The 25,161-nt window shown below is 47.0% G+C and overlaps 1 protein-coding gene across 1 annotated transcript in view; it reads right to left on the reverse strand.

The window, feature by feature from the left end:
• Positions 1 to 25,161, reverse strand: part of fgf24 (fibroblast growth factor 24) — a 52,824-nt gene that overhangs the window by 11,515 nt on the left and 16,148 nt on the right. The window contains exon 3 of the mRNA XM_070859523.1: positions 3,788 to 3,894. Within this exon, the coding sequence (XP_070715624.1) occupies positions 3,788 to 3,894 (107 nt within the window). The remainder of the gene's footprint in view (positions 1 to 3,787; positions 3,895 to 25,161) is intronic.

Consider the following 25,161-nt stretch of genomic DNA (forward strand, 5'->3'; position numbering starts at 1 on the left):
TGGAACGCCTTAGGATGTTTTACTACATTAAAGACGCTACATAAATACAACTTCTTGTTGTTGCAATTGGCCTCAGAATCCCTGGAATAGAGAGGGATGAAAAATCAGCCAGGGCCTCAGCTGAGGACAGGAGCAGACTCAACTGTGAAGCCCAGCCCGCAATGATAACCCGCCAGCACTCACTCTCTGGCCTTACACATTAAGAATGGACAGCTGGAGGAACTAGATGGTTGCCAGGCTATGGTACCCAGCTTTTGGTATCAAAAAATATCCAAAATAAAACCCTGGTGGCCAATTCTTCCGTTACCACAAACGTATTCGATTATCGCGACCTGGAAGCAGATCACTGCCTGAACCATCGGTGAATTTGACACAGATATCAGAGGGAAAAGGAGCAGTTTATAACCATTCTTGGTTGGGGTAGAAATGAATTACATCGGATATACGGCACAGAAACAGGCCATTCGGCCCAACCAGTCCATGCCGACGTTTATGCTCCACTCGAGACTCCTCCCGTCTTTCCTCATCTAAATCGATCAGCATAACCCTCTATTCCCTTCTCCCTCATATGCTTGTCTAGTCACCTCTTAAATTCATCGATACTATTGGCTTCAACCCCTCCCTGTGGCAGCGAGTTCCACATTCTCACCACTCTCTGGGTAAAGAATGTTTCTCCTGAATTCCCTAATAGGGGTTCCCTGGAAACGTGCGGGAAACCTGGGAGATTTAACTCCACAGTGTCCGTCTTTCGTCAGACAGGTTCCTCGCCCTGAAGTCAGCCTGAAGTCAGTTCCTCGCCCTGAAGTCAGGCTTCCATTCGGGCGGAGGGTGCTAGAGAAGAGGCCGCAGCCCCAGGTAAGACTGATTCCCGCCTCAGAGGAGGGGGGGCCTAATCCTGGGGCATCAAATCCTTGACACCGGGAGAGGTGGTTATAAGAACATGAGAAATAGGAGCAGGATTAGGCCACTTGGCCCCTCGAGCCTGCTCCGCATTCAATAAGATCGAGCTTGCTCCCCATAACCCTTTACTCCCTTATCGCTCAAACATCTGTCTATCTCCACCTTAAATATGATCAATGACCCAGCCTCCACAGCTCTCTGGGGCAGAGAATTCCACAGATTTACAACCCTCTGAGAGAAAAAAAATTCCTCCTCATCTCAGTTTTAAATGGGCGGCCCCTTATTCTAAGACTATATCCCCTAGTTTTAGTTTCCCCTATGAGTAGAAATATCCTCTCTGTATCCACCCTGCCGAGCCCCCTCATTATCTTATATGTTTCGATAAGATCACCTCTCATTCTTCTGAATTCCAATGAATATAGGCACAACCTGCTCAACCTATCCTCATAAGTCAACCCCCTCACTCCGGAATCAACCTAATGAACCTTCTCTGAACAGCCTCCAATACAAGTACAGGTATATCCTTCATTAAATACGGAGATCAAAACTGCACGCAGTACTCTAGGTGTGGCCTCACCAATACCCTGTCCAGTTGTAGCAGGACTTCTCTGCTTTTATACTCCATCCCCCTTGCAATAAAGGCCAACATTCCATTTGCCTTCCTAATCACTTGCTGTACCTGCATACTCACTTTTTGTGTTTCATGCACAAGAACCTCCAGGTCCCTCTGCACTGCAGCACTTTGCAATTTTTCTCCATTTAAATTATAATTTGCTTTTCTATTATTTCTGCCAAAGTGGATAACCTCACATTTTCTCACATTATACTCCATCTGCCAAATTTTTCCCCCACTCACTTAGCCTGTCTATATCCCTTTGCAGATTTTTTGTGTCCTCCTCACAATTTGCTTTCCCACCCATCTTTGTATCACCAGCAAACTTGGCTACATTACACTCGGTCCCTTCATCCAAGTCATTAATATAGATTGTAAATAGTTGAGGACCCAGCACCGATCCCTGCAGCACCCCACTATGTCACTGCTTGCCAACCAGAAAATGACCCATTTATCCCGATTCTCTGTTTTCTGTTAGATAGTCAATCCTCTATCCATGCTAATATATTATCCCCAACCTCATGAACTTCTATCTTGTGCAGTAACCTTTTATGTGGCACCTTATCGTATGCCTTCTGGAAATCCAAATACACCACATCCACTGGTTCCCCCTTATCCACCCTGCTCAAAAAAATCCAGAAAATTTGTCAAACATGATTTCCCTTTCACAAAACCATGCTAGCTCTGCTTGATTTAATCATGCTTTTCCAAATGTCCCGCTACAGCTGCCTTAATAATAGACTCTAACATTTTCCCAATGACAGATGTTAGGCTAACTGGTCTATAGTTTCCTGCTTTCTGTCTGCCTCCTTTTTTAAATAGAGGCATTACATTTGTGGTTTTCCAATCTGCTGGGACCACCCCAGAATCCAGGGAATTTGGTAATGTACAACCAATCTACTATCTCTGCAGCCACCTCTTTTAAGACCCTAGAATGTAAGCCATCAGGTCCAGGGGACTTGTCCGCCTTTAGTTGCATTATTTTACCGAGTACTACTTCATTAGTGATAGTGATTGTATTAAGTTCCTCCCTCCCTATAGCCCCTTGATTATCTACTATTGGGATGTATTTAATATTGTCTACCATGAAGACCGATACAAAATATTTGTTCAACGTCTCTGCCATTTCCCTGTCTTCCATTATTGATTCCACAGTCTCATCCTCTAGGGGACCAACATTTATTTTAGCCAATCTTTTCCTTTTTATGTACCGATTCCTGACCCCACGATTGGTCCGATCCGGGGGGCGGGGAGGGGGTGGGGGGCGGGGGCGGCGATCGAATTGGGGTTGTTATGTGGAGGGTGAGTCTAATGTGAGCTCAGGGGAGCCGGGAGGAAGTACTTCGTCTCCTCTTGGCCCACTGGGAGTGCCTTGGAAATGTATATGGAGCCAAGGCAGGAGCCAAGAAACAGATCGGCCATGATCTAATTGAATGACATAACAGACTGAAAGGGCTGAATGGTGTACTCCTGCTCTTATGTTCCTAACATAAGAAATAGGAGCAGGAGTAGGCCATTTGGCCCCTCGAGCCTGCTCCGCCATTCAATAAGATCATGGCTGATCTGATCATGGACTCAGATCCACTTCCCTGCCTGCTCCCCATAACCCTTTACTCCCTTATTGCTCAAGAATCTGTCTATCTCCGCCTTAAATATATTCAATGACCCAGCCTTCATAGCTCTCTAGGGCAGAGAATTCCACAGATTTACAACCCTCTGAGAGAAGAAATTTCTCCTCAGCTCAGCTTTAGATGTGCAGCCCCTTATTCTAAGACTATATTCCCTAGTTTTAGTTTCCGCTATGATTGGAAATATCCTCTCTGCATCCACCCTGTCTAACCCCCTCATTATCTCTTAAGTTTCAATAAGACCACCTCTCATTATTCTGAACTCCAATGTGTATAGGCCCAACCTACTCAACCTATCCTCATAAGTAAACTCCCTCATCTCCGGAATCAACCTAGTGAACCTTCTCTGAACAGCCTCCAATGCAAGTATATGCTTCCTTAAATAGAGACCAAAATTGTACGCAGTACTCCAGGTGTTGCCTCACCAATACCCTGTACAGTTGTCGCAGGACTAACAGGTTATTCAAGTCCCTGTTTCGGGGACACTGATGGTGCAGAATGACTGCCATGTTTGTTTACATAACAGGCTCTCTCTGCTCTAAAGGTTAATCTGTTGCGTGAAGGGTTTTCGGTTGCTTCAGTGTGAAAGGCGATATATTATCTGAGGACTTGATAGTGGGACCACCTCTCACGGAATAATGATTACCTTGCCAAGTATCTTCCCTCGCTTGCTCATACAGATGTAATGGCCCGTCTCTTTCCCCTTGATTCTCACATGGCTGCCGAACGTATCTGTCTCCACCACAAGAAGAGCTGGATGGAGAAGAGAAGGAAAACACATGTAGAATAAGAACATAAGCAAAACCAAGGATCAGACATGGCTATTTAGCCTATTGAAGATCATCCTATTAGTACCTTAAAGATCCTATGGAACCACATCCCTCTTGCACCCCAATTATCGCATCGAAGCCCATCCCTCTAGTCCCCAAACTTTCCCATCGAAACCCATCCCTCTAGTCCCCAAACTCTCCTATCGAAGCCCATCCCTCTAGTCCCCTAACTTTCCCATCGAAGCCCATCCCTCTAGTCCCCAAACTCTCCTATCGAAGCCCATCCCTTTAGTCCTCTAGCTCTCCTATCGAAGCCCATCCCTCTAGTCCCCCAACTTTCCCATCGAAGCACATCCCTCTAGTCCCCAAACTCTCCTATCGAAGCCCATCCCTTTAGTCCTCTAACTCTCCTATCGAAGCCCATCCCTCTAGTCCCCCAACTCTCCCACTGAAGCCCATCCCCCTAGTCCCCTAACTCTCCTATCGAAGCCCATCACGATAGTCCCCTAACTCTCCTATCGAAGCCCATCCCTCTAGTCCCCTAATTCTCCTATCGAAGCCCATCACGATAGTCCCCAAACTCTCCTATCAAAGCCCATCCCTCTAGTCCCCAAACTCTCCTATCGAAGCCCATCCCTCTAGTCCCCTAACTCTCCTATCGAAGCCCATCCCTCTAGTCCCCTAACTCTCCTATCGAAGCCCATCCCTCTAGTCCCCCAACTTTCCCATCGAAGCACATCCCTCTAGTCCCCAAACTCTCCTATCGAAGCCCATCCCTTTAGTCCTCTAACTCTCCTATCGAAGCCCATCCCTCTAGTCCCCCAACTCTCCCACTAAAGCCCATCCCTCTAGTCCCCTAATTCTCCTATCGAAGCCCATCACGATAGTCCCCAAACTCTCCTATCAAAGCCCATCCCTCTAGTCCCCTAACTCTCCTATCGAAGCCCATCCCTCTAGTCCCCTAACTCTCCTATCGAAGCCCATCCCTCTAGTCCCCCAACTTTCCCATCGAAGCACATCCCTCTAGTCCCCAAACTCTCCTATCGAAGCCCATCCCTTTAGTCCCCAAACTCTCCTATCGAAGCCCATCACGATAGTCCCCTAACTCTCCTATCAAAGCCCATCCCTCTAGTCCCCCAACTTTCCCATCGAAGCACATCCCTCTAGTCCCCAAACTCTCCTATCGAAGCCCATCCCTTTAGTCCTCTAACTCTCCTATCGAAGCCCATCCCTCTAGTCCCCCAACTCTCCCACTGAAGCCCATCCCTCTAGTCCCCTAACTCTCCTATCGAAGCCCATCCCTCTAGTCCCCCAACTTTCCCATCGAAGCACATCCCTCTAGTCCCCCAACTCTCCCACTGAAGCCCATCCCTCTAGTCCCCTAATTCTCCTATCGAAGCCCATCACGATAGTCCCCAAACTCTCCTATCAAAGCCCATCCCTCTAGTCCCCCAACTTTCCCATCGAAGCACATCCCTCTAGTCCACAAACTCTCCTATCGAAGCCCATCCCTTTAGTCCTCTAACTCTCCTATCGAAGCCCATCCCTCTAGTCCCCCAACTCTCCCACTGAAGCCCATCCCTCTAGTCCCCTAACTCTCCTATCGAAGCCCATCACGATAGTCCCCTAACTCTCCTATCAAAGCCCATCCCTCTAGTCCCCAAACTCTCCTATCGAAGCCCATCCCTTTAGTCCTCTAACTCTCCTATCGAAGCCCATCCCTCTAGTCCCCCAACTTTCCCATCGAAGCACATCCCTCTAGTCCCCAAACTCTCCTATCGAAGCCCATCCCTTTAGTCCTCTAACTCTCCTATCGAAGCCCATCCCTCTAGTCCCCCAACTCTCCCACTGAAGCCCATCCCTCTAGTCCCCTAACTCTCCTATCGAAGCCCATCACGATAGTCCCCTAACTCTCCTATCGAAGCCCATCCCTCTAGTCCCCTAACTCTCCTATCGAAGCCCATCACTATAGTCCCCAAACTCTCCTATCGAAGCCCATCCCTCTAGTCCCCAAACTCTCCTATCGAAGCCCATCCCTCTAGTCCCCAAACTCTCCTATCGAAGCCCATCCCTCTAGTCCCCTAACTCTCCCATTGAAGTCCATCCCTCTAGTCCCCTAACTCTCCCACTGAAGCCCATCCCTCCAGTCCCCTAACTCTCCCATTGAAACCCATCCCTCTAGTCCCCTAACTCTCCCATTTGAAGCCCATCCCTCTAGTTCCCTAACTCTCCCATTTGAAGCCCATCCCTCTAGTCCCCTAACTCTCCCATTGAAGCCCATCCCTCTAGTCCCCTAACTCTCCCATTGAAGCCCATCCCTCTCATCCCCTAACTCTCCCATTGAAGCCCATCCCTCTCGTCCCCTAACTCTCCTATCGAAGCCCATCCCTATAGTACTCTAACTCTCCCATTGAAGCCCATCCCTCTAGTCCCCTAAATCTCCCATTGAAGCCCATCCCTCTCGTCCCCTGACTCTCCTATCGAAGCCCATCCCTCTAGTACTCTAACTCTCCCATTGAAGCCCATCCCTCTAGTCCCCTAACTCTCCCATTGAAGCCCATCCCTCTAGTCCCCTAACTCTCCTATCGAAGCTCATCCCTCTTGTCCCCTAACTCTCCCATTGAAGCCCATCCCTCTAGTCCCTAACTCTCCCATTGAAGCCCACCCCTCTCATCCCCTAACTCTCCCATTGAAGCCCATCCCTCTCATCCCCTAACTCTCCTATCGAAGCCCATCCCTCTAGTCCCCTAACTCTCCCATTGAAGCCCATCCCTCTCGTCCACTAACTCTCCTATCGAAGCCCATCCCTCTAGTCCCCTAACTCTCCTCTCAAAGCCCATCCCTCTAGTCCCCTAACTCTCCTATCGAAGCCCATCACTATAGTACCCTAACTCTCCCATTGAAGCCCATCCCTCTCGTCCCCTAACTCTCCTATCGAAGCCCATCCCAATAGTACTCTAACTCTCCCATTGAAGCCCATCCCTCTAGTCCCCTAACTCTCCCACTGAAGCCCATCCCTCTAGTCCCCTAACTCTCCTATCGAAGCCCATCCCTCTAGTCCCCTAACTCTCCTATCAAAGCCCATCCCTCTAGTCCCCTAACTCTCCTATCGAAGCCCATCACTATAGTCCCCTAACTCTCCTCTCAAAGCCCATCCATCTAGTCCCCTAACTCTCCTATCGAAGCCCATCACTATAGTACCCTAACTCTCCCATCGAAGCACGTCCCTTTAGTACCCTAACTCTCCTATTATAGCAGCTAGCACCACTTTGAAAGTCCCTAAAGCATTCACCTCTACTTGTTCCTAACATTTCTCATGCTTTGCCAAAAGACTTTCTTGACAGTCATGGTTTAAAACTATGAGTTGAGACTTCCCCTGTGGACTGCATGTAGTGACATCAAGAATCCATTCGTGAAGAGTTTTCCTTCGGTATTTCTAACAAAATTTCAGATGTGCTTTAAGAGGATATGCTTGTGATTCGGATTAAAGTTCCCCTTCTCTGCTCCTGGCATGTGCAGAAAGTGTACATCATGAAAATTGCGCACTGTCAGCCAACAGTTTTCCATTGGGATGCAAAACTAATACCTTCTACCCTTGGCTTACGGGTTCTTATAAATTTAGAATATCTCCATTAATGTCTGTGCTAAAATATCTCAGGCAGGAAGTTAACCAGAAGCACTAACCAACGCACTGAATGTAGTGCTTATAGGAAATTATGCTTAAAGGGAAATTGAGCAAGAGGTGCTTTTTGTTTAGAGAAATACATTAAAGATATTTTATTTCAACGCACTCCTGGCCTCCCACATTCTACCCTACGTAAACTAGAGGTGATCCAAAACTCGGCTGCCTGTGTCCTAACTCGCTCCAAGTCCCGCTCACCCATCACCCCTGTGCTCCCTAACCAACATTGGCGGTTAAGCAATGCCTCGATTTCAAAATCCTCATCCTTGTTTACAAATCCATCCATGCCCTCGCCCCTCCCTATCTCTGTAATCTCCTCCAGCCCCGCAAACCAACGAGATGTCTGCGCTCCTCTAATTCTGCTCTTTTGAGCATCCCTGATTATAATCGCTCCACCATTGGTGGCCGTGTCTTCAGCTGCCTAGGCCCTAAGCTCTGGAACTCCCTCCCTAAACCTCTCCGCCTCTCTACCTCTCTTTCCTCCTTCAAGACGCTCCTTAAAACCTACCTCTTTGACCAAGCTTTTGGTCACCTGCGCCAATTTCTCCCTATGCGGCTCAGTGTCAAATTTTTAAATCTCATAATGCTCCTGTGTCGCGCCTTGGGACGTTTCACTACGTTAAAGGCGCTATATAAATCCAAGTTGTTGTTGTTGTTTTAAAAGTCCAAAACCCTAGTCAAACAGAAGCCTGCTAGGCCGGGAAACCCTGAGTGCCAAGGAAACTCCATTGGTAACTAATGGAGCTGAGTCTTTCAACTCCATTCTGGACCGTCCGGATCCTGGAGAATGTTCACTCGAAATGGGTCTAAATTCAGCTGAGCAACTTAAAGCGTTTAGTATATATTTATTTCATCAATTTTTTAAATAGGCAGTAAGAGAGTATTTTGACAAATAGCACCTCCAATGGACCTTCCATCCCCCTTTAACAACAGCAACGTATTTATATAGCGCCTTTAACATAGTAAAACATCCCAAGGCGCTTCACAGGAGTATTATCAAATAAAATTTGACGCCGAGCCGCAAAAGGAAATATTAGGACAGGTGACCAAAAGCTTGGTCAAAGAGGTAGGTTTTAAATAAGTACTGAGTACTGTATGCAATGAGTAAGTGTGACCTTAGCTCCTTTAATTGAACTCCGTGCAGCATGGGAGGCCTGCTTATATAGAAACATAGAAACATAGAAAATAGGTGCAGGATTAGGCCATTCGGCCCTTCGAGCCTGCACCGCCATTCAATGAGTTCATGGCTGAACATGCAACTTCAGTACCCCATTCCTGCTTTCTTGCCATACCCCTTGATCCCCCTAGTAGTAAGGACTACATCTAACTCCTTTTTGAATATATTTAGTGAATTGGCCTCAACAACTTTCTGTGGTAGAGAATTCCACAGGTTCACCACTCTCTGGGTGAAGAAATTCCTCCTCATCTCGGTCCTAAATGGCTTACCCCTTATCCTTAGACTGTAACCCCTGGTTCTGGACTTCCCCAACATTGGGAACATTCTTCCAAGTGCTCCCAAGTGATGCTGGGTAAGCCCTCTGGTGATGGTGTGATACAGGTTGCCAAGGGTTACATACATAACACGAGTATTAATCACTGTGTGAAGGCGCCCTTCCTGACGCCAGTCCTGAACTTGCTTTTTACCAGATTGTACCTAAATGTCCTATACTTAGTGTTTAAATCAAGAATTTAGTTCTATTTGGCTTACAGTTGTCCAACAACGTTCTAGCTTCCTTCAATCTATTTTCATTTTTGGTTGGAAATTCTTCTGTTTTAAAAAAAAAATCATTTAATAGTCTCGGTAATTTTATTCTATCTGACCTGTATCGAAAAGATTTTCACAGCTCACAAGACCTGCATAAATATACTTTCAGATCTAAAAGTACGACCTTTTTTTTTGAGGGTAATGTTTTGGACGAGAATAGACTGGAGATTCTCTTACAGGACAGTCGAGTTTATTGTCACTGCTCGCTCTCTGTTAAACCTTTCAATGTTTCCTAAAAGGTCTCTAATTTCTACCTTTCCTGCAATCAGCTAGTAATAACGTGCATTTATATAGGTCCTGAAATCCCAGCCTTGCCGGGTCTGGACAGAATGCATTTGGACCCAACAAGGTCTTTACAAAAACCAGTTTATTTGGCGTGCAATGAGTATGCGCCAAAAACTGGCTTTTCTTATGTCAAGAAATCTCTTGTCAGATCCCAACTGTGCTGGGACCCCAACTATTTACAATCTATATTAATGACTTGGAAGAGGGGACTGAGTGTAACGTAGCCAAGTTTGCTGACGATACAAAGATGGGAGGAAGGGTAATGTGTGAGGAGGACATAAAGAGTCTGCAGGAGGACATAGAGAGGCTAAGTGAATGGGCGAGAATTTGGCAGATGGAGTATAATGTTGGAAAGTGTGAGGTCATGCACTTTGGCAGAAAAAATCAAGGAGCAAGTTATTATTTAAATGGAGAAAGATTGCAAAGTGCTACAGTACAGCAGGACCTGGGGCTACTTGTACATAAAACACAAAAGGTTAGTATGCAGATACAGCAAGTGATCAGGAAGGCCTGAAGCATGAATACTGGTGGCAAAGGATCAATTGCCCCTATACACCCAGTCTGATATTCCCTGCCATTGAAGTCACCCCAAGCGATACGAGAGAAGTTCTAGAAGAGCTTTATTTAGAAGAGCTTTGATCTTCTTAGTTAAGGAAGGATATACTTGCATTGGAGAAGGTTCACGAGGTCAATCCCTGAGATGAGGGGGTTGACTTATGAAGAAAGGTTGAGCAGGTTGGGCCTATACTCATTGAAGTTGAGAAGAATGAGGTGATCTTATTGAAACGTATAAGAATCTGAGGGCGCTCGATAAAGTAGATGCAGAGAGGATGTTTCCCCTCGTGGGGGAATCTAGAACTAGGGGGCATAGTTTCAGAATAAGGGGCCACCCATTTAAGACGGAGATGAGGAGAAATTTCTTCTCCCAGAGGGTTGTAAATCTGTGGAATTCTCTGCCCCGGAGAGCTGTGGAGGCTGGGTCATTGAATATATTTAAGGTGGAGATAGACAGATTTTTGAGCGATAAGGGAGTCAAGGGTTATGGGGAGCGGGCAGGGAAGTGGAGCTGAGAACATGATCAGATCAGCCATGATTGTATTAAATGGTGGAGCAGGCTCGAGGTGCCAAATGGCCTATTCCTGCTCCTATTTCCTATGTATTTATAGAGGAGCTTTGGACAGACTAGAGGTGAGAGTTGTCAGAAAGGAAGAGAAGCATTTTTAGCACGGAAAAGGAAGCTGAGGATATAAGAAAAAATATTTTCTGTTCGACAATGGCTCTCTTACTTTTCGATTTGAACTATCCTGTCGGCTGTGCCTCAGTGGGCCCCACGCCTGCTGCTGAGTTAGAAGGCTGCGGGTTCAAATCCCACTAAAGAGCCTTGAACACATAGGCTGACGCTCCAGTGCAGTGCTGAGGGAGTGCTGCACTGTCAGAGGTGCCGTCTCTTGTATGAGACGTTAAACCGAGGTCCCGTCTGCTCTCTCAGGTAGACGTGAAAGTTCCCACGGCACCATTTCGAAGAGGAAGGGTGTTCTCCCTGTATTTCTTCGCGCCAATATTTATCCCTCAACCAATATCACTAAAAAGATGCTCTGGCGATTATCACGTTGCTGTTTGTGGGCCCTGTAACTTGGCTCTATTTCATTGGCTGTAAGGTGCTTTGGGACATTCGGAGGCCATGAAAGGTGTGATATAAGTGCAAGTTCCTTCTTTCCATCGTAGCCTGCCTGGTCTCTCTCTGTTTCAGGGATACTACTTTGATCAGCGTTACTAATGAGCTGTAAATCATAGAATCATACGGCACAGAAGGAGGCCATTCGGCCCATCGTGTCTGTGACGGCCAAAAAAGAGCTTTCCCGTCTCATCCCACTTTCCAGTCCTGAAGGTTACGGCAGTTCAAGTGCATATCCAAGTGCTTTATAAATGTGATGAGGGTTTCTGCCTCTACCACCCTTTAAAGCAGTGAGTTCCAGACCCCCACTACCCTCTGGATAAAAAAAGTTCTACTCAAATCCTCTCTAAACCTCCAACCACTTCCTTTAAATCTATGCCCCCTGGTTATTGACCTCTCTGCTAAGGGAAACAGGTCCTTCCTATCCACTCTTTCTATGCCCCTAATAATTTTATACACCTCAGTTAAATCTCCCCTCAGCCTCCTCTGGTCCAAAGAAAACAACCCCAGTCTATCCAGTCTTTCCTCGTAGCTAAAATTCTCCAGTCCTGGCAACATCCTCGTAATTCTCCTCTGTACCCACTCTCGTGCAATCACATCTTTCCTGTAGTGTGGTGACCAGAACTGCACGCAGTACTCCAGCTGTGGGCCCAACTGGTCTTTTGTACAGTTCAAGCATAGCCTAAACGCTCCAACCCTGCTCACCTTCCTCCTCCCTGCAAATCAAGGCACACGGCTCTGTGTCCCAACGCAACTCGCCCTTCTCAAGACATTAGAGCTGTGGAATTCTTCCCTCCCTCAGTCTATCCTTTCTCCTACAATGTTTAGATTTGGAAACCCCAGGCACGGTGCCACCTAGCCACTGTATTACCTTCTTTCTAAGCTTGCCGGTTGTCCTGCGACTGTGGGCCATGGCCCTTCGCTTGGGTTACCCAGCTGGGAAAGTGCAGGCCCAATAACTGCTGGCAGTTGTGGACAAAGCCAATTTATTTTTGTTTTCTATACCGCGGTCTCACTCTCTAAATAGTACGGTTAATTACACCAGTGGTATGTGTTTTCTTATTCTGTAAACAGTCAGATGCTGGCCGGGCTGCAATTTTTTGGGTCAGCAACTTCTTGTAAGCGGCCTTCACACAAACACTGGCAAAGTTCCGTAGCCAAGCTGTCGGCATAGTGGCATTCCGCCTCTCCAGTCCTGCTGCTAGCATTTGATGATAGATGGGGGGGAGATGGTGAAGCGTGGGGAACATGGGAACAGGAGTCGGCCATTCAGCCCCTCGAGCTTGCTCCGCCATTCAATGAGATCAGGGCTGATCTGCGACCTAACTCCACAGACCTGCCTTTGGCCCATATCCCTTAACACTTTTGGTTAACAGAATGTTATCAAATCTCAGATTTAAAATTAACAATTGATCCAGCATCAATTGCCATTTGCGGCAAGACTTGCATATATGTAGCGCCTTTTGTTGTGTATGTATAATATAAGTATACTCCCTGTACACTCAATGTACAGTTGCATAAGACCACTGAATGTACCTTCACACTGTATACACTATGCCTGTACCACCAGAGGGTGCAACTGGTGGGGTCCTAGGGGGTCACCTGCACACTGCAGGTAACCAGGTATAAAAGGGAGCTCACCTTACTGTACCCTCATTCAGGATTTGCAATCAATGGACTAAGGTCACAACAGTTCAAGTGCAATACCTTACCTCGGGGAGTCATTACTAGAGTACTTACAGACACAATACCGTTCACCACCACCGGACGTTCAAAAGCGCTTTACAGCCAATGAAGTACTTTTTGAAGTGTAGTCGCTGTTGTAATGTAGGTAGAGTTCCAAACTTCTACCATCCTTTGTGTGTAGAAGTGTTTCCTACTTTCACTTCTGAAAGGTCTGATTCTAATTTTTTACACTACGCACCCTAGTCCTAGACTCCCCAACCAGCGGGAATAGTTTCTCTCTACCTTCCCTCTCTGTTCCCCTTAATATCCTGAAAACTTCGATCAGATCACCCCTTAACCGTCTAAATTCTGGGGAAGACAACCCTATCACAATAGGGGGTCACAATGGGGTGGGACAGGGAAGGTGATGAAAGTATTTTTTATTTCATTCTCGGGATATGGGCGTCACTGGGCAAGGCTGGCCTTTATTGTCCGTCCCCAGTTGCCTTGACTGAGTGGCTGGCTGGGCCAGTTCAGAGGGCAATTAAGAGTCAACCGCATTGGCAGTGGGATTGGAGTCACATATAAGGAAAGCCGGTTCTCCTTCCCTAAAGGGACATTAGTGAACCAGTTGGGTTTTTTACGACAATCCGACAGCTTATATGGTCACTTTTACTGGCAGCAGTTTTTTTAGTTCCAGATTTTCTTTTTCAAAACTGAATTCAAATTCTCGAGCTGCCACAATGGGGTTTGGACTCACGTGTATGCAAGAATACGAGTCAAGTTCTACTGGGTTATTAGCACGGCAAAATAACGACTGCACCGTCGTAATCTCTACGCAGAATCATGGCATCAAATGAGCTGAGATAGCAGCTGAGCCAATCAGACCAGGCCCCAAGTTTGATCCCTGGTCAGCGGCGAATTAACTAATTGCCAGAGGGATAGCAGGGCAGCCTGGCTACACAGGGCTCCGTGGGGAAAGTGGGCCAGTGCCCCCATTCCAGCAAGCTCCTGGTGTATGCGTGTTGGTCTGTATGTGCAATACTAAAGAAAAGAAAGAGTTGCATTTATATAGCACCTTTCAAGCCGATCCAAAGCCCTTAACATGCCAATGAAATACTTTTTGAAGTGTAGGAAACGCAGCAGCAAATTAGGCACAGCAAGGTCCCACAAACAGCAATGTGATAATGACCAGATCATCTGTTTTTGTTATGTTGATTAAGGGATAAATATTGGCTCCAGGACACCGGGGATAACTCCCCTGCTCTTCTTCGAAATAATGCCAAAGAATTTTTAACATCCACCAGAGAGAGCAGATGGGGCCTCGGTTTAATGTCTCATCTGAAAGTTGGCACCTAGAAACATAGAAATTTGCAGCGCAGAAGGAGGCCAATTCGGTCCATCATGTCCACGCCGGCTGACAAAGAGCCACACGGCCCTCGGTCAGCAGCCCTGAAGGCTAAATATAAATCTATGAACAATGAATGCTGGCGGACAGGTAAAGAGCACCCGGCCCAACCAGTCCGCCCCACACAACGGTGACACCCCTTACACTGAAACATTCTACACTCCACCCCAACCGGAGCCATGTGACATTTTTGTGTTCAAGTCTCTGCAGTGGGGACTTGAACCCACGATCTGCTGACCCAGAGGTGAGAGTGCTACTCATTAAGCCAAGGCGGATACTGCCCATTGACATTCATTGTCAGCTTGGCTCCGTTAGTAGCACTCTCGCCTCTGAGGCAAGGCAGAAGGTCGTAGGTTCATAGTCCCACTCCAGAGACTGAAGCACGTAATCTAAGCTGACACTCCAGTGCGGTGTTGAGGGAGTGCAGCACTGTTGGGGGGCGGTGTCTTTCGGATGAGACATTAAATCAAGATGCCCACGATCAAGGCTCCTGCTCAGCTGGCAGTCTAGAGGTCCTGCGCAGGCCACTCACCGGCTTGTCAATGGAAGAAACTGCACAGGTCCGAAAATTTGAATGGGCGGTGCAGCCAGTTAAAGGGACCGCGCGCAAAACAAAAAATTAATTCAAGGGAATCTTGCCTCTGATCCCACAGCACTGTTCAATGGAGAGGAGGGTGTTTCCTCGGCATCGAAGCACTGACCACACTCGACCAGCTCTGTTGGGCGAGCCACATTGTCCGCATGCCCGACACACGACTCCCAAAGCAAGCGCTCTATTCAGAACTCCTACACAGCAAGTGAGCCCCATGTGGGCAAAGGAAACGTTTCAAGGACACCCTCAAAGCCTCCCTGATAAAGTGCAACATCCCCACCGACACCTGGGAGTCCCTGGCCAAAGACCAGTCCGCCCTAAGTGGAGGAAGTGCATCCGGGAGGGCGCTGAGCTCCTCGAGTCTCGTCGCCGAGAGCATGCAGAAATCAAGCGCAGGCAGCGGAAAGAGCGTGCGACAAACCAGACTCCCCACCCACCTTCAACCACTGTCTGTCCCACCTGTGACAGAGACTGTAATTTCCGTATTGGGCTGTTCAGTCACCTGAGAACTCACTTTTAGAGTGGAAGCAAGTCTTCCTCGATTCCGAGGATCTGCCTATGATGATGATGGTCACCATTGTACAGTCTTCTGAAGGGCCTGATCTCCTTCAGCGCTGCACTGGAGTGTTAGCCTAAATTAAGTGCTCAAGTCCTGTGACAGAGTTAGAACCACGATCCTCTGACCGAGAAGCCAGTGTGTTACCGACTGAACCAAGCTGAATTAGGTGGTAGGGATCTAAGAAGATAATGAAAAACGTCGTCGTCCGAAGAGTAGATTTCCCTTTACGGAGTCCCTAAGCTCTACGATACGATGACCTGTGGCGAGTGTTTACACGAACCTAAATGGCCCAGTGTAAATATATTGAGCCCAAGGCACACAACTGTAATCAGCACACATACCTGATTCAGCCCAGGCTTCCCGGATAGACATCGCTGAGTCATGTCGCAGTAACTGATGTTTCATTATTGGGACTGGCCGACTTATAATAAGCTGCAGGGATCAAAGTGCACACTGGGTGGGTTGAGGTGTCGCGCTTCCCTAATACGTTAAAAAGAGAGAGAAAGGCGAGTGTGCAATATCGCACAGGGCCTGCTACTGAGGAACGAGCCAGTAGTGACCCTGGTCACTTCTAAGTGTCAGCTGTGGCTCAGTGGGGAGCCCACTCACTTCTGAGTCAGTAGGTTGTGGGTTCAAATCCCACTGCACGTTGACACTCCCAGTGCAGTGCTGAGGGAGCGCTGCACTGCCGAAGGTGCCATCTTTAGGATGAGACGTTAAACCAAGTCCCTGTCTGCTCTTTCAGCTGATCATAAAAGATCCCACGGCACTTTTTCGAAGAAGAGCAGGGGAGTTATCCATGGTGTCCTGTTCGATATTTATCCTTCACTCAACATCACTAAAATAGATTATCTGGTCATTATCTAGAGTATTGTGTACAGTTTTGGTCTCCTAACCTGAGGAAGGTCAGTCTTGTTATTGAGGGAGTGCAGCGAAGGTTCACCAGACTGATTCCCGGGATAGCGGGACTGACCTATCAAGAAAGACTGGATCAACTGGGCTTGTATTCACTGGAGTTCAGAAGAATGAGAGGGGATCTCATAGAAACGTTTAAAATTCTGACGGGTTTAGACAGGTTAGATGCAGGAAGAATGTTCCCAATGTTGGGGAAGTCCAGAACCAGGGGTCACAGTCTAAGAATAAGGGGTAAGCCATTTAGAACCGAGATGAGGAGAAACTTCTTCACCCAGAGAATGGTGAACCTGTGGAATTCTCTACCACAGAAAGTTGTTGAGGCCAATTCACTAAATATATTCAAAAAGGAGTTAGATGTAGTCCTTACTACTTGGGGGATCAAGGGGTATGGTGAGAAAGCGGGAATGGGGTACTGAGGTTGCATGTTCAGCCATGAACTCACTGAATGGTGGTGCAGGCTAGAAGGGCTGAATGGCCTACTCCTGCACCTATTTTCTATGTTTTCTATGTTTTTCTATGTTTATCACATTGCTGTAAGTGGAAGCTTGCTGTGTGCAAATTGGCTGCCACATTACAAGAGTGACTGCACTCCAAAAGTACTTCATTAGCTGTAAAGCGCTTTGAGACGACTGGTGGTTGAGGAAGGCGCTATATAAATGCAAGACTTTCTTTCCTTAGCTGTTTCTCTGCTGCCTGCTGCCACCAAGCAGGCCAGGTCTCGGTTAGCCGCGATGACACCGGAAGGCTAAACAGGCTGGCTTAGTTAAGACTGAGGAGTCTGGAAGATCACCATTGGTCTCCTGATGGTAGGAGTGGGCAGTAAAAAGAAAAACAAAAGAAAGACTTGCATATACATAGTGCCTTTCACAACTGTTGTAATGCAGGAAACGCAGCTGCCAATTCGCACACAGCAAGATCCCACAAAACAGCACCATGAGATAATCTGTTTTCTTAGTGATTTTGGTTAAGGGATAAATATTGGCCAGAATACCAGGGATAACTCCCCTGCTCTTCTTCGAAATAGTGCCATGGGATCTTTTACATCCCCCTGAGAGAGCAGACGGGACCTCGGTTTAATGTCTTATCCGAAAGACGGCACCTCCGATGGTGCAGCGCTCCCTCAGCCTAGATTTATGTGCTCAAGTGGGACATTGCAGATTGTGGGAGCTTGCTGTGCGCAAGTTGGCTGCCGCATTATCCACATTACAACTACGCTCCAAAAGTACTTCATTGGCTGTAATGCGGCTTTGAGATGTTTGGTGGTCGTGAAAGATGCTGTAGAAATGCAAGCCTTTCTTTCTTTCTTAATGCGCTCATTAGGGGAAAGTCCCAGACTGGATCTTTTTTCATTGATACCATGAAGACGTCGCTGGCAAGGCCGCCATTTATTGCCCATCTCTAATTGAGCCGTCTTCTTGAACCACTGCAGTCCGTGTGGTGAAGGTGCTCCCACAGTGCTGTTACGGAGGGAGTTCCAGGATTTTGACCCAGCGCCGATGCAGCAACGGCAATATTTTTCCACGCCAGGGTGGTGTGTGACTTGGAGGGGAACGTGAAGGTGGTGGAGTTCCCATGTGGCTGCTGCCCTTGTCCTTCTAGGTGGTAGAGGTCGAGGGTTTGGGAGGTGCTGTCGGAAGAAATGGTTCCAGCTGCAGCATTGTGTATCTGAGTCTGGGTGATGATGGGAGGACTACCATTGGCCTCAGCATTCCCGGGCTGGCTGCCAGGGTTCCTATTCTTCACCACTGCCCAGTGGCTCCTATTATATGTGTATTGGGATGAGCAGAGGAGCGGTTTGGCTATGGGGTTCCCCCCACACAAGGAATGAACACTTGGGTGAGGTACTGGAGGGCAGGGGGCATCTGTGGAGGTGTAACCCTAGGACTGAGTCAGTACCTTCAAGAGAGTAAGGGAGAAAAAACAGGCAGGAAGAAAAAAAAAGCGAACTATACCTTTATTGGTAAGCAGTGTGAAATGGAAGGTTGAATCGCTGGCTAAGGAATGGTAAAAGGATACCTCAGAGACTGAGCCTTATTAAAGGAAAGGTTGGTTCTATGCGAACGCATTATTGAAAGAAGGTTAGCGTTAGCAGGTAAACAATGTTAAAGGGGATGTTGGTTCTGGGTAAGCACTGTTAAAGGGCAGGTTGACTCTGTAGGTAACCGTTGTTAACAGGAAGGGTGACTATTGGTAAACACTCTTAAAGGGGAAGGAAACTGTACATCAATATTGTTAAAGGGGAGGGCGACGCTACAGTTCAGAGCTATTAACCAGAAGAGTGAACCTACAGGTATTAATTATTGGGGTGGTGAGTGATGCTATAGCTAATCACTAATCACTAATCCTGTATGGTTCAGAGACGTGGATTATATACAGTAGACGCCTCAAATCGCTGGAGAAATACCACCAACGATGTCTCCGCAAGATCCTGCAAATCCCCTGGGAGGATAGACGCACCAACGTTAGCGTCCTCGATCAGGTCAACATCTCCAGCATCGAAGCACTGACCACACGCGACCAGCTCCGTTGGGCAGGCCACATCGTATCATACCCGACATAAGACTCCCAAAGCAAGTGCTTGACTCGGAACTCCTACGCGGCAAGCGAGCCTCAGGTGGGCAGAGGAAATGTTTAAAGGACACCCTCAAAGCCTCCTTGATAAAGTGCAGCATCCCCACCGGCACCTGGGAGTCCCTGGCCAGTGACCGCCCTAAGTGGAGGAAGTGCATCCGGGAGGGCGCTGAGCACCTCAAGTCTCGTCGCCGAGAGCATGCAGAAATCAAGCGCAGGCAGCGGAAGGAGCGTGCGGCAAACCAGACTCCCCACCCATCCCTTTCCTTCAACCACTGTCTGTCCCACCTGTGACAGAGACTGTAATTCCCGTATTGGACTGTTCAGTCACCTGAGAGCTTACTTTGAGAGTGGAAGCAAGTCTTCCTCGATTCCGAGGGACTGCCTATGATGATGATGAGCTGATCACTGCTTCTCCTGGCCAAACAAAAATACACTTTGAACTTGCCTTTTGGCGCCTTCAATAGCTTCTATTTGAGCAGTGTGTCCATGTGGGACTTTCTACTCAGTAGGTCTTTAAAATAATACAGTAGAGAACCAAGCTGAATATAGAAAGTACAATGGGATCTAAAAAAGGGAATAAGAGGGGCAAAGAGAAAAGATGAGAATAGATTAGTGGCTAACATAAAAGGGAACGGAAAAGAAAGTCTTGGATATATATAGCGCCTTTCATGACCACCGGACATCTCAAAGCACTTTACAGCCAATGAAGTACTTTTTTTTTAAGTGTAGTCACTGTTGTAATGTATGAACTGCAGCAAACAATTTGCACACAGCAAGTTCCCACAAACAGCAATGTGATAATGACCAGATAATCTGCTTTTGTTATGTTGATTGAGGGATAAATATTGGCCAGGACACCGGGGATAACTCCCCTGCTCTTCTTCGAAATGGTGCCATGGGATCTTTTACATCCTGAGAGAGCAGACAGGGTTAACATCTCATCCAAAAGACAGTGCAGCATTCCCTCAGCACTGCACTGGAGTGTCAGCCTAGATATTTGTGCTCAAGCCCCTGGAGTGGGATTTGAACCCACAACCTTCTGACTCAAGAGGCAAGAGTCCTACCCAATGAGCCACAGCTGACATTATAGAAGTTTTTAATAAACACATAAATAGCAAAAGAGTTGTCAAAGGAAGGCTAGTGCCTATTATGGACCAAAAAGGAGATATTCTTGTGGAGACAAGAGGCATGGCTGAGGTAATAAATGTGTACTTTGCATCTGACTTCACTAGAGAGGAGGATGCTGCCAATGTAGTAGTAAAAGGAGGAGGATAGGATAAAAATAGATAAAGAGGAGATACAGGTTGAACCTCCCTTATCCGGATCCCTCGGGACCTGGCCTGTTCTGGATAAGGGATTTTTCCCGGACGAGGGGTGGTCACATTAAATTGGATGGTACAGGTAGTGAGCAAGGGGATATCGGGGCTGGCTGGCTTGGGGCTGGGAGTGTGGCAGAGAGATCATGCGGGGGGGGGGGTGGCGGGAGGGAGCGGTGGATCGTGGGGTCAGGTCAGCGATTGCGGGAGTCGCCAGTGAGGAAGGACTTCAATTCGTTCAATTTGTTCATGTCGGAGTTCTGCGATGCGCCACCCAGTGGCCGGGAATGGTTCTGGACGAGGGGTGGTTCCGGATAAGGGAGTTCTGGATAAGGGAGGTTTAACCTGTACTTAAAAGGTTGGCAGTCCTCAAAGTAGAAATGTCACCCGGTCCAGATGGGATGCATCCTAGGTTACTGAGGGACGTAAGGGTGGAAATTGCAGGGGCTCTGGCCACAGTCTTCCAATCCTCCTTGGTTGTGGGGGTGGTGTTAGAAGACTGGAGGATTGCAAATGTTAAACCTCTGTTTAAATAAGGGGAAAGGGATAAAGCCGGTAACTACAGACCAGTCAGCCTAACGTCGGTGGTGAGGCAACTTTTAGAGACCATAATCCGGGTCAAAATTAATTGGAATTTGGAAAAGTACGAGCAAATAAGTGAAAGTCAGCACAGATTTATTAAAGGCAAATCGTATTTGATAACTTGATCGGGTTCTTTGATGAAGTAACAGAAAGGGTTGATAAGTGTAGTGTGGTTGATGTGTTTAAGTACTTTCCAAAGTACCACATTATAGACTTGTTAGCAAAATGAAAGGCCATGGGATTAAAGGGGCAGAGGCAGCATGGATACAGTACTGGCTGTGGAACAGAAAGCAGAGAGTAGCAGTAGTTTTCCAGACTGGAGGAAGGTATACAGTGGTGTTCCCCTGGGATCGGTATTGGGACCACTGTTCTTTTTGATATATATTACTGACCTGGAGTTGGGTACACAGGGCATAATTTCAAAGTTTGAAGATGACACAAAACACGGAAATGTAGTAAACACTGAGGCGGATAGTAACTGACTTCAGGAGGACGTAGACAGACAGCTGAAATGGGCAGACACATGCAGAGATGTGTGAAGTGATACTGTAGGAAAAAAGAGGAGAGGCAATATAAAGTAAATAGTATAATTCTAAAGAGGAACTCAGAAACCTGCTTGGTATATGTACACAAATATTTGCAGGTGACAGGACAAGTTGAGAAGGCTGTTAAAAAAACCAAATGGGATCCCAGGCATTATTAATAGAGGCATAGAGTACAAAAGTAAGGAAGTCATGCTAAACCTTTATGAAACACTCAGTTACAGTATTCTGTTCAATTCTGGGCACAGCACTTTAGGAAGGATGTCAAGGCCTTGGATATTTACTAGAATGGTACCAGGGACTTCAGTTACACGGAGAGACTGAAGAAGTTATCACAGGGAGTGGTTGAGGGGAATAATATCGATGCATTTAAGGGGAGGCTAGACAAGCATATGAGGGAGACGGGAATAGAGGGTTATGCTGATAGATTTACATGAGGAAAGACGGGAGGAGGCTCAAATGGAGCATAAATGCCGGCAGACTAATTGGGCTGAATGGCCTGTTTCTGTATTGTATACCCTATGTAATCCTATGTAAAAGAAAGAAAGAAAGACTTGCATTTATATAGCGCCTTTCACGACCACCGGATATGTCAAAGCGTTTTACAGCCAATGAAATACGTTTGGAATGTAGTCACTGTTGTCACTCTCACTCATAGGCAGTCCCTCGGAATCGAGGAAGACTTGCTTCCACTCCTAAAGTGAGTCCTTTGGTGGCTGTACAGTCCAATGCGAGAATCACAGACCCTGTCACAGGTGGGACAGATAGTTGTTGGGGGAAGGTGGGAGTGATTTGCCGCACACTCCTTCCGCTGCCTGCGCCTGACCTCTTCACGCTCGCGGCGCTGAGATTTGAAGAGCTCAGCGCCCTCCCGGATGCACTTTCTCCACCTCGGGCGGTCTTCGACCAGGGACTCCCAGGTGTCAGTGGTGATGTCGCACTTTACCAGGGAGGCTTTGAGGGTGCCCTTGGAACGTTTCCGCTGCCCACCTTTGGCTCATTTGCCGTGAAGGAGCTCCACATAGATCAATTGCTTAGGGAGCCTCGTGTCTGGCATGGGAACTGTGTGGCCTGCCCAGCGAAGCTGATCGAGTGTGGTCAGTGCTTCAATGCTGGGGATGTTAGCCTGGGCTACCGATATCACCAACGATGTCTCCGTATGATCCTGAAAATCCCCTGGGAGGACAGGTGCACCAACATCAGTGTCCTCATTGTAATGTGGGTAACATTGGGGTTGGTCTCCTTAGAGCAGGGAAGGTTAAGGGAAGCTTTAATAGAGTTGTTCAAAGTTAGGAGAGAACCAGAGGCGACACAGGGACTAATTGGATTGCTCTATCAAAGAGCTGGCACAGGCACAATGGGCTGAATGGCCTCCCTCTGTGCTCTATCATTCTATGATTCAATGAAAATGGGTTCTATAGGATCACAATTTGCATAAATTCATTAGTCAGGCACTCGGCTTGATATAACCCTCGGGCGGAACCAGATCCTTAAGTCTACCATTTGGATATTGGGCTGAAAATTGCGGCCTCTCTGGGTGTGTACGAAGTGTGCACGGACCCGGCTTTTCTCGGCGATCCGCATGTGCCGAAAACCGGCTTTTCGAATCTGTCACGATTTCTCTTGACAGATTCTCCACATCCCCGGGAGAAGGAGATGCGCGCGGCAGAGATTGGGCTATTTGCTCAACTCATGCCCAGCGAATGTCCTTCAAACTCTTACGCCTGGTAAAAGCAGGCGCATAGCTTTCTTTTGCCAGCATAAGAGTATTGATAACATCTAAAAATTAAACTTAATCATTCATTTTTATGTTAAAAACCCTGTCCATTAAGGTAAATTTATTTTTAACCCTATTAAAACACATTTAAAAAAAAAATCCCAAACATATTTTTTTTTCCAAAACATTTAATTGCATTTAATTTCAATTAATTTTAAATATGTGAGGTGTTTTTTTTATTTATTATGTTGTGCTTCTTGTTTTAGGGGGGTTTTCTCATTGATGGTAACGGGATCTCGTACAAACGGAGATCCCATTTTTATCAATGAGAATACTACCTGGTGATTGGTGGCCCAGGCCCACGTGACTCCAGCATTTACCTATGTACGGACAATTCATCTCCCCGTTTGCTGTGCAGCGAATGAAGGCCTCCAGCCCATTCGAAGGCACCTCCGTGACCTCCAGGTATTTTCGTGAAAAAATTTTGGGTCGAAGGCGTTCATCCGAAGGAAGCCTCCGACCGCAATTTTCCTCCCAATAACTCCGATTCCACCTGGTTTTTATCTGGTGGACGGAGTTAAAATCCACCCTAAAGCATAGCACAACAACAATCTGTATTTATACAGCACTTTTAATGTAGTCAAACCGCCCAAGGCGTTCCACAGGAATGTAATCAGACAGAACTTGTCACCGAGCCAATGAAGCAGATACTGCGATAGGAAGCTTGATCAAAGAGGTAGGTTTTAAGGAGCGTCCTAAAGGAGGAGAGAGATAAAGAGAGGCGGAGAGGTTTAGGCAGGGAATTGCAGAGCTTGGGGCCTCGGCAGCTGAAGGCACGGCCACCAATTGTGGGGTGGCGGTAGCATGAGACCAGAATTGGAGGAGTGCAGAGTTCTCTCAGAGGGTTGGAAATCTGTGGAATTCTCTGCCCCAGAGAGCTGTGGAGGCTGGGTCGTTGAATATATTTAAGGTGGAGATAATGAGACAGGAATAATAAACGATCTCCTAGTAAAAGATCCTCTCGGAATGAGTGATCACAGTATGGTTGAATTTGTAATACAGATTGAGGGTGAGAAAGTAGTGTCTCAAATGAGCGTACTATGCTTAAACAAAGGGGACTACAGTGGGACGAGGGCAGAGTTGGCTAAAGTAGACTGGAAACATAGTCTAAACGGTGGCACAATTGAGGAACAGTGGAGGACTTTTAAGGAGCTCTTTCATAGTGCTCAACAAAAATATATTCCAGTGAAAAAGAAGGGCGGTAAGAGAAGGGATAACCAGCCGTGGATAACCAAGGAAATAAAGGAGAGTATCAAATTAAAAACCAATGCGTATAAGGTCGCCAAGGTTAATGGGAAAATAGAAGATTGGGAAAATTTTAAACGACAGCAAAGAATGACTAAGAAAGCAATAAAGAAAGGAAAGCTAGGTTACGAAAGTAAACTTGCGCAAAACATATAAACAGATAGTAAAAGCTTTTACTGATATATAAAACAGAAAAGAGTGACTAAAGTAAATATTGGTCCCTTAGAAGATGAGAGGGGGGATTTAATAATGGGAAATGTGGAAATGGCTGAGACCTTAAACAATTATTTTGCTTCGGTCTTCACAGTGGAAGACACAAAAGCAATGCCAAAAATTGCTGGTCACGGGAATGTGGGAAGGGAGGACCTTGAGATAATCACTATCACTAGGGAGGTAGTGCTGGACAGGCTAATGGGACTCAAGGTAGACAAGTCCCCTGGTCCTGATGAAATGCATCCCAGGGTATTAAAAGAGATGGCGGAAGTTATAGCAGATGCATTCGTTATAATCTACCAAAATTCTCTGGACTCTGGGGAGGTACCAGCGGATTGGTTAAAAAAGGGGGCAGACAAAAGGCAGGTAACTATAGGCCGGTTAGTTTAACATCTGTAGTGGGGAAAATGCTTGAAGCTATCATTAAGGAAGAAATAGCGGGACATCTAGATAGG

This window comes from Pristiophorus japonicus, chromosome 2 (genome assembly GCF_044704955.1).
Source record: "Pristiophorus japonicus isolate sPriJap1 chromosome 2, sPriJap1.hap1, whole genome shotgun sequence".
NCBI classification, from domain to species: Eukaryota; Metazoa; Chordata; class Chondrichthyes; family Pristiophoridae; genus Pristiophorus; species Pristiophorus japonicus.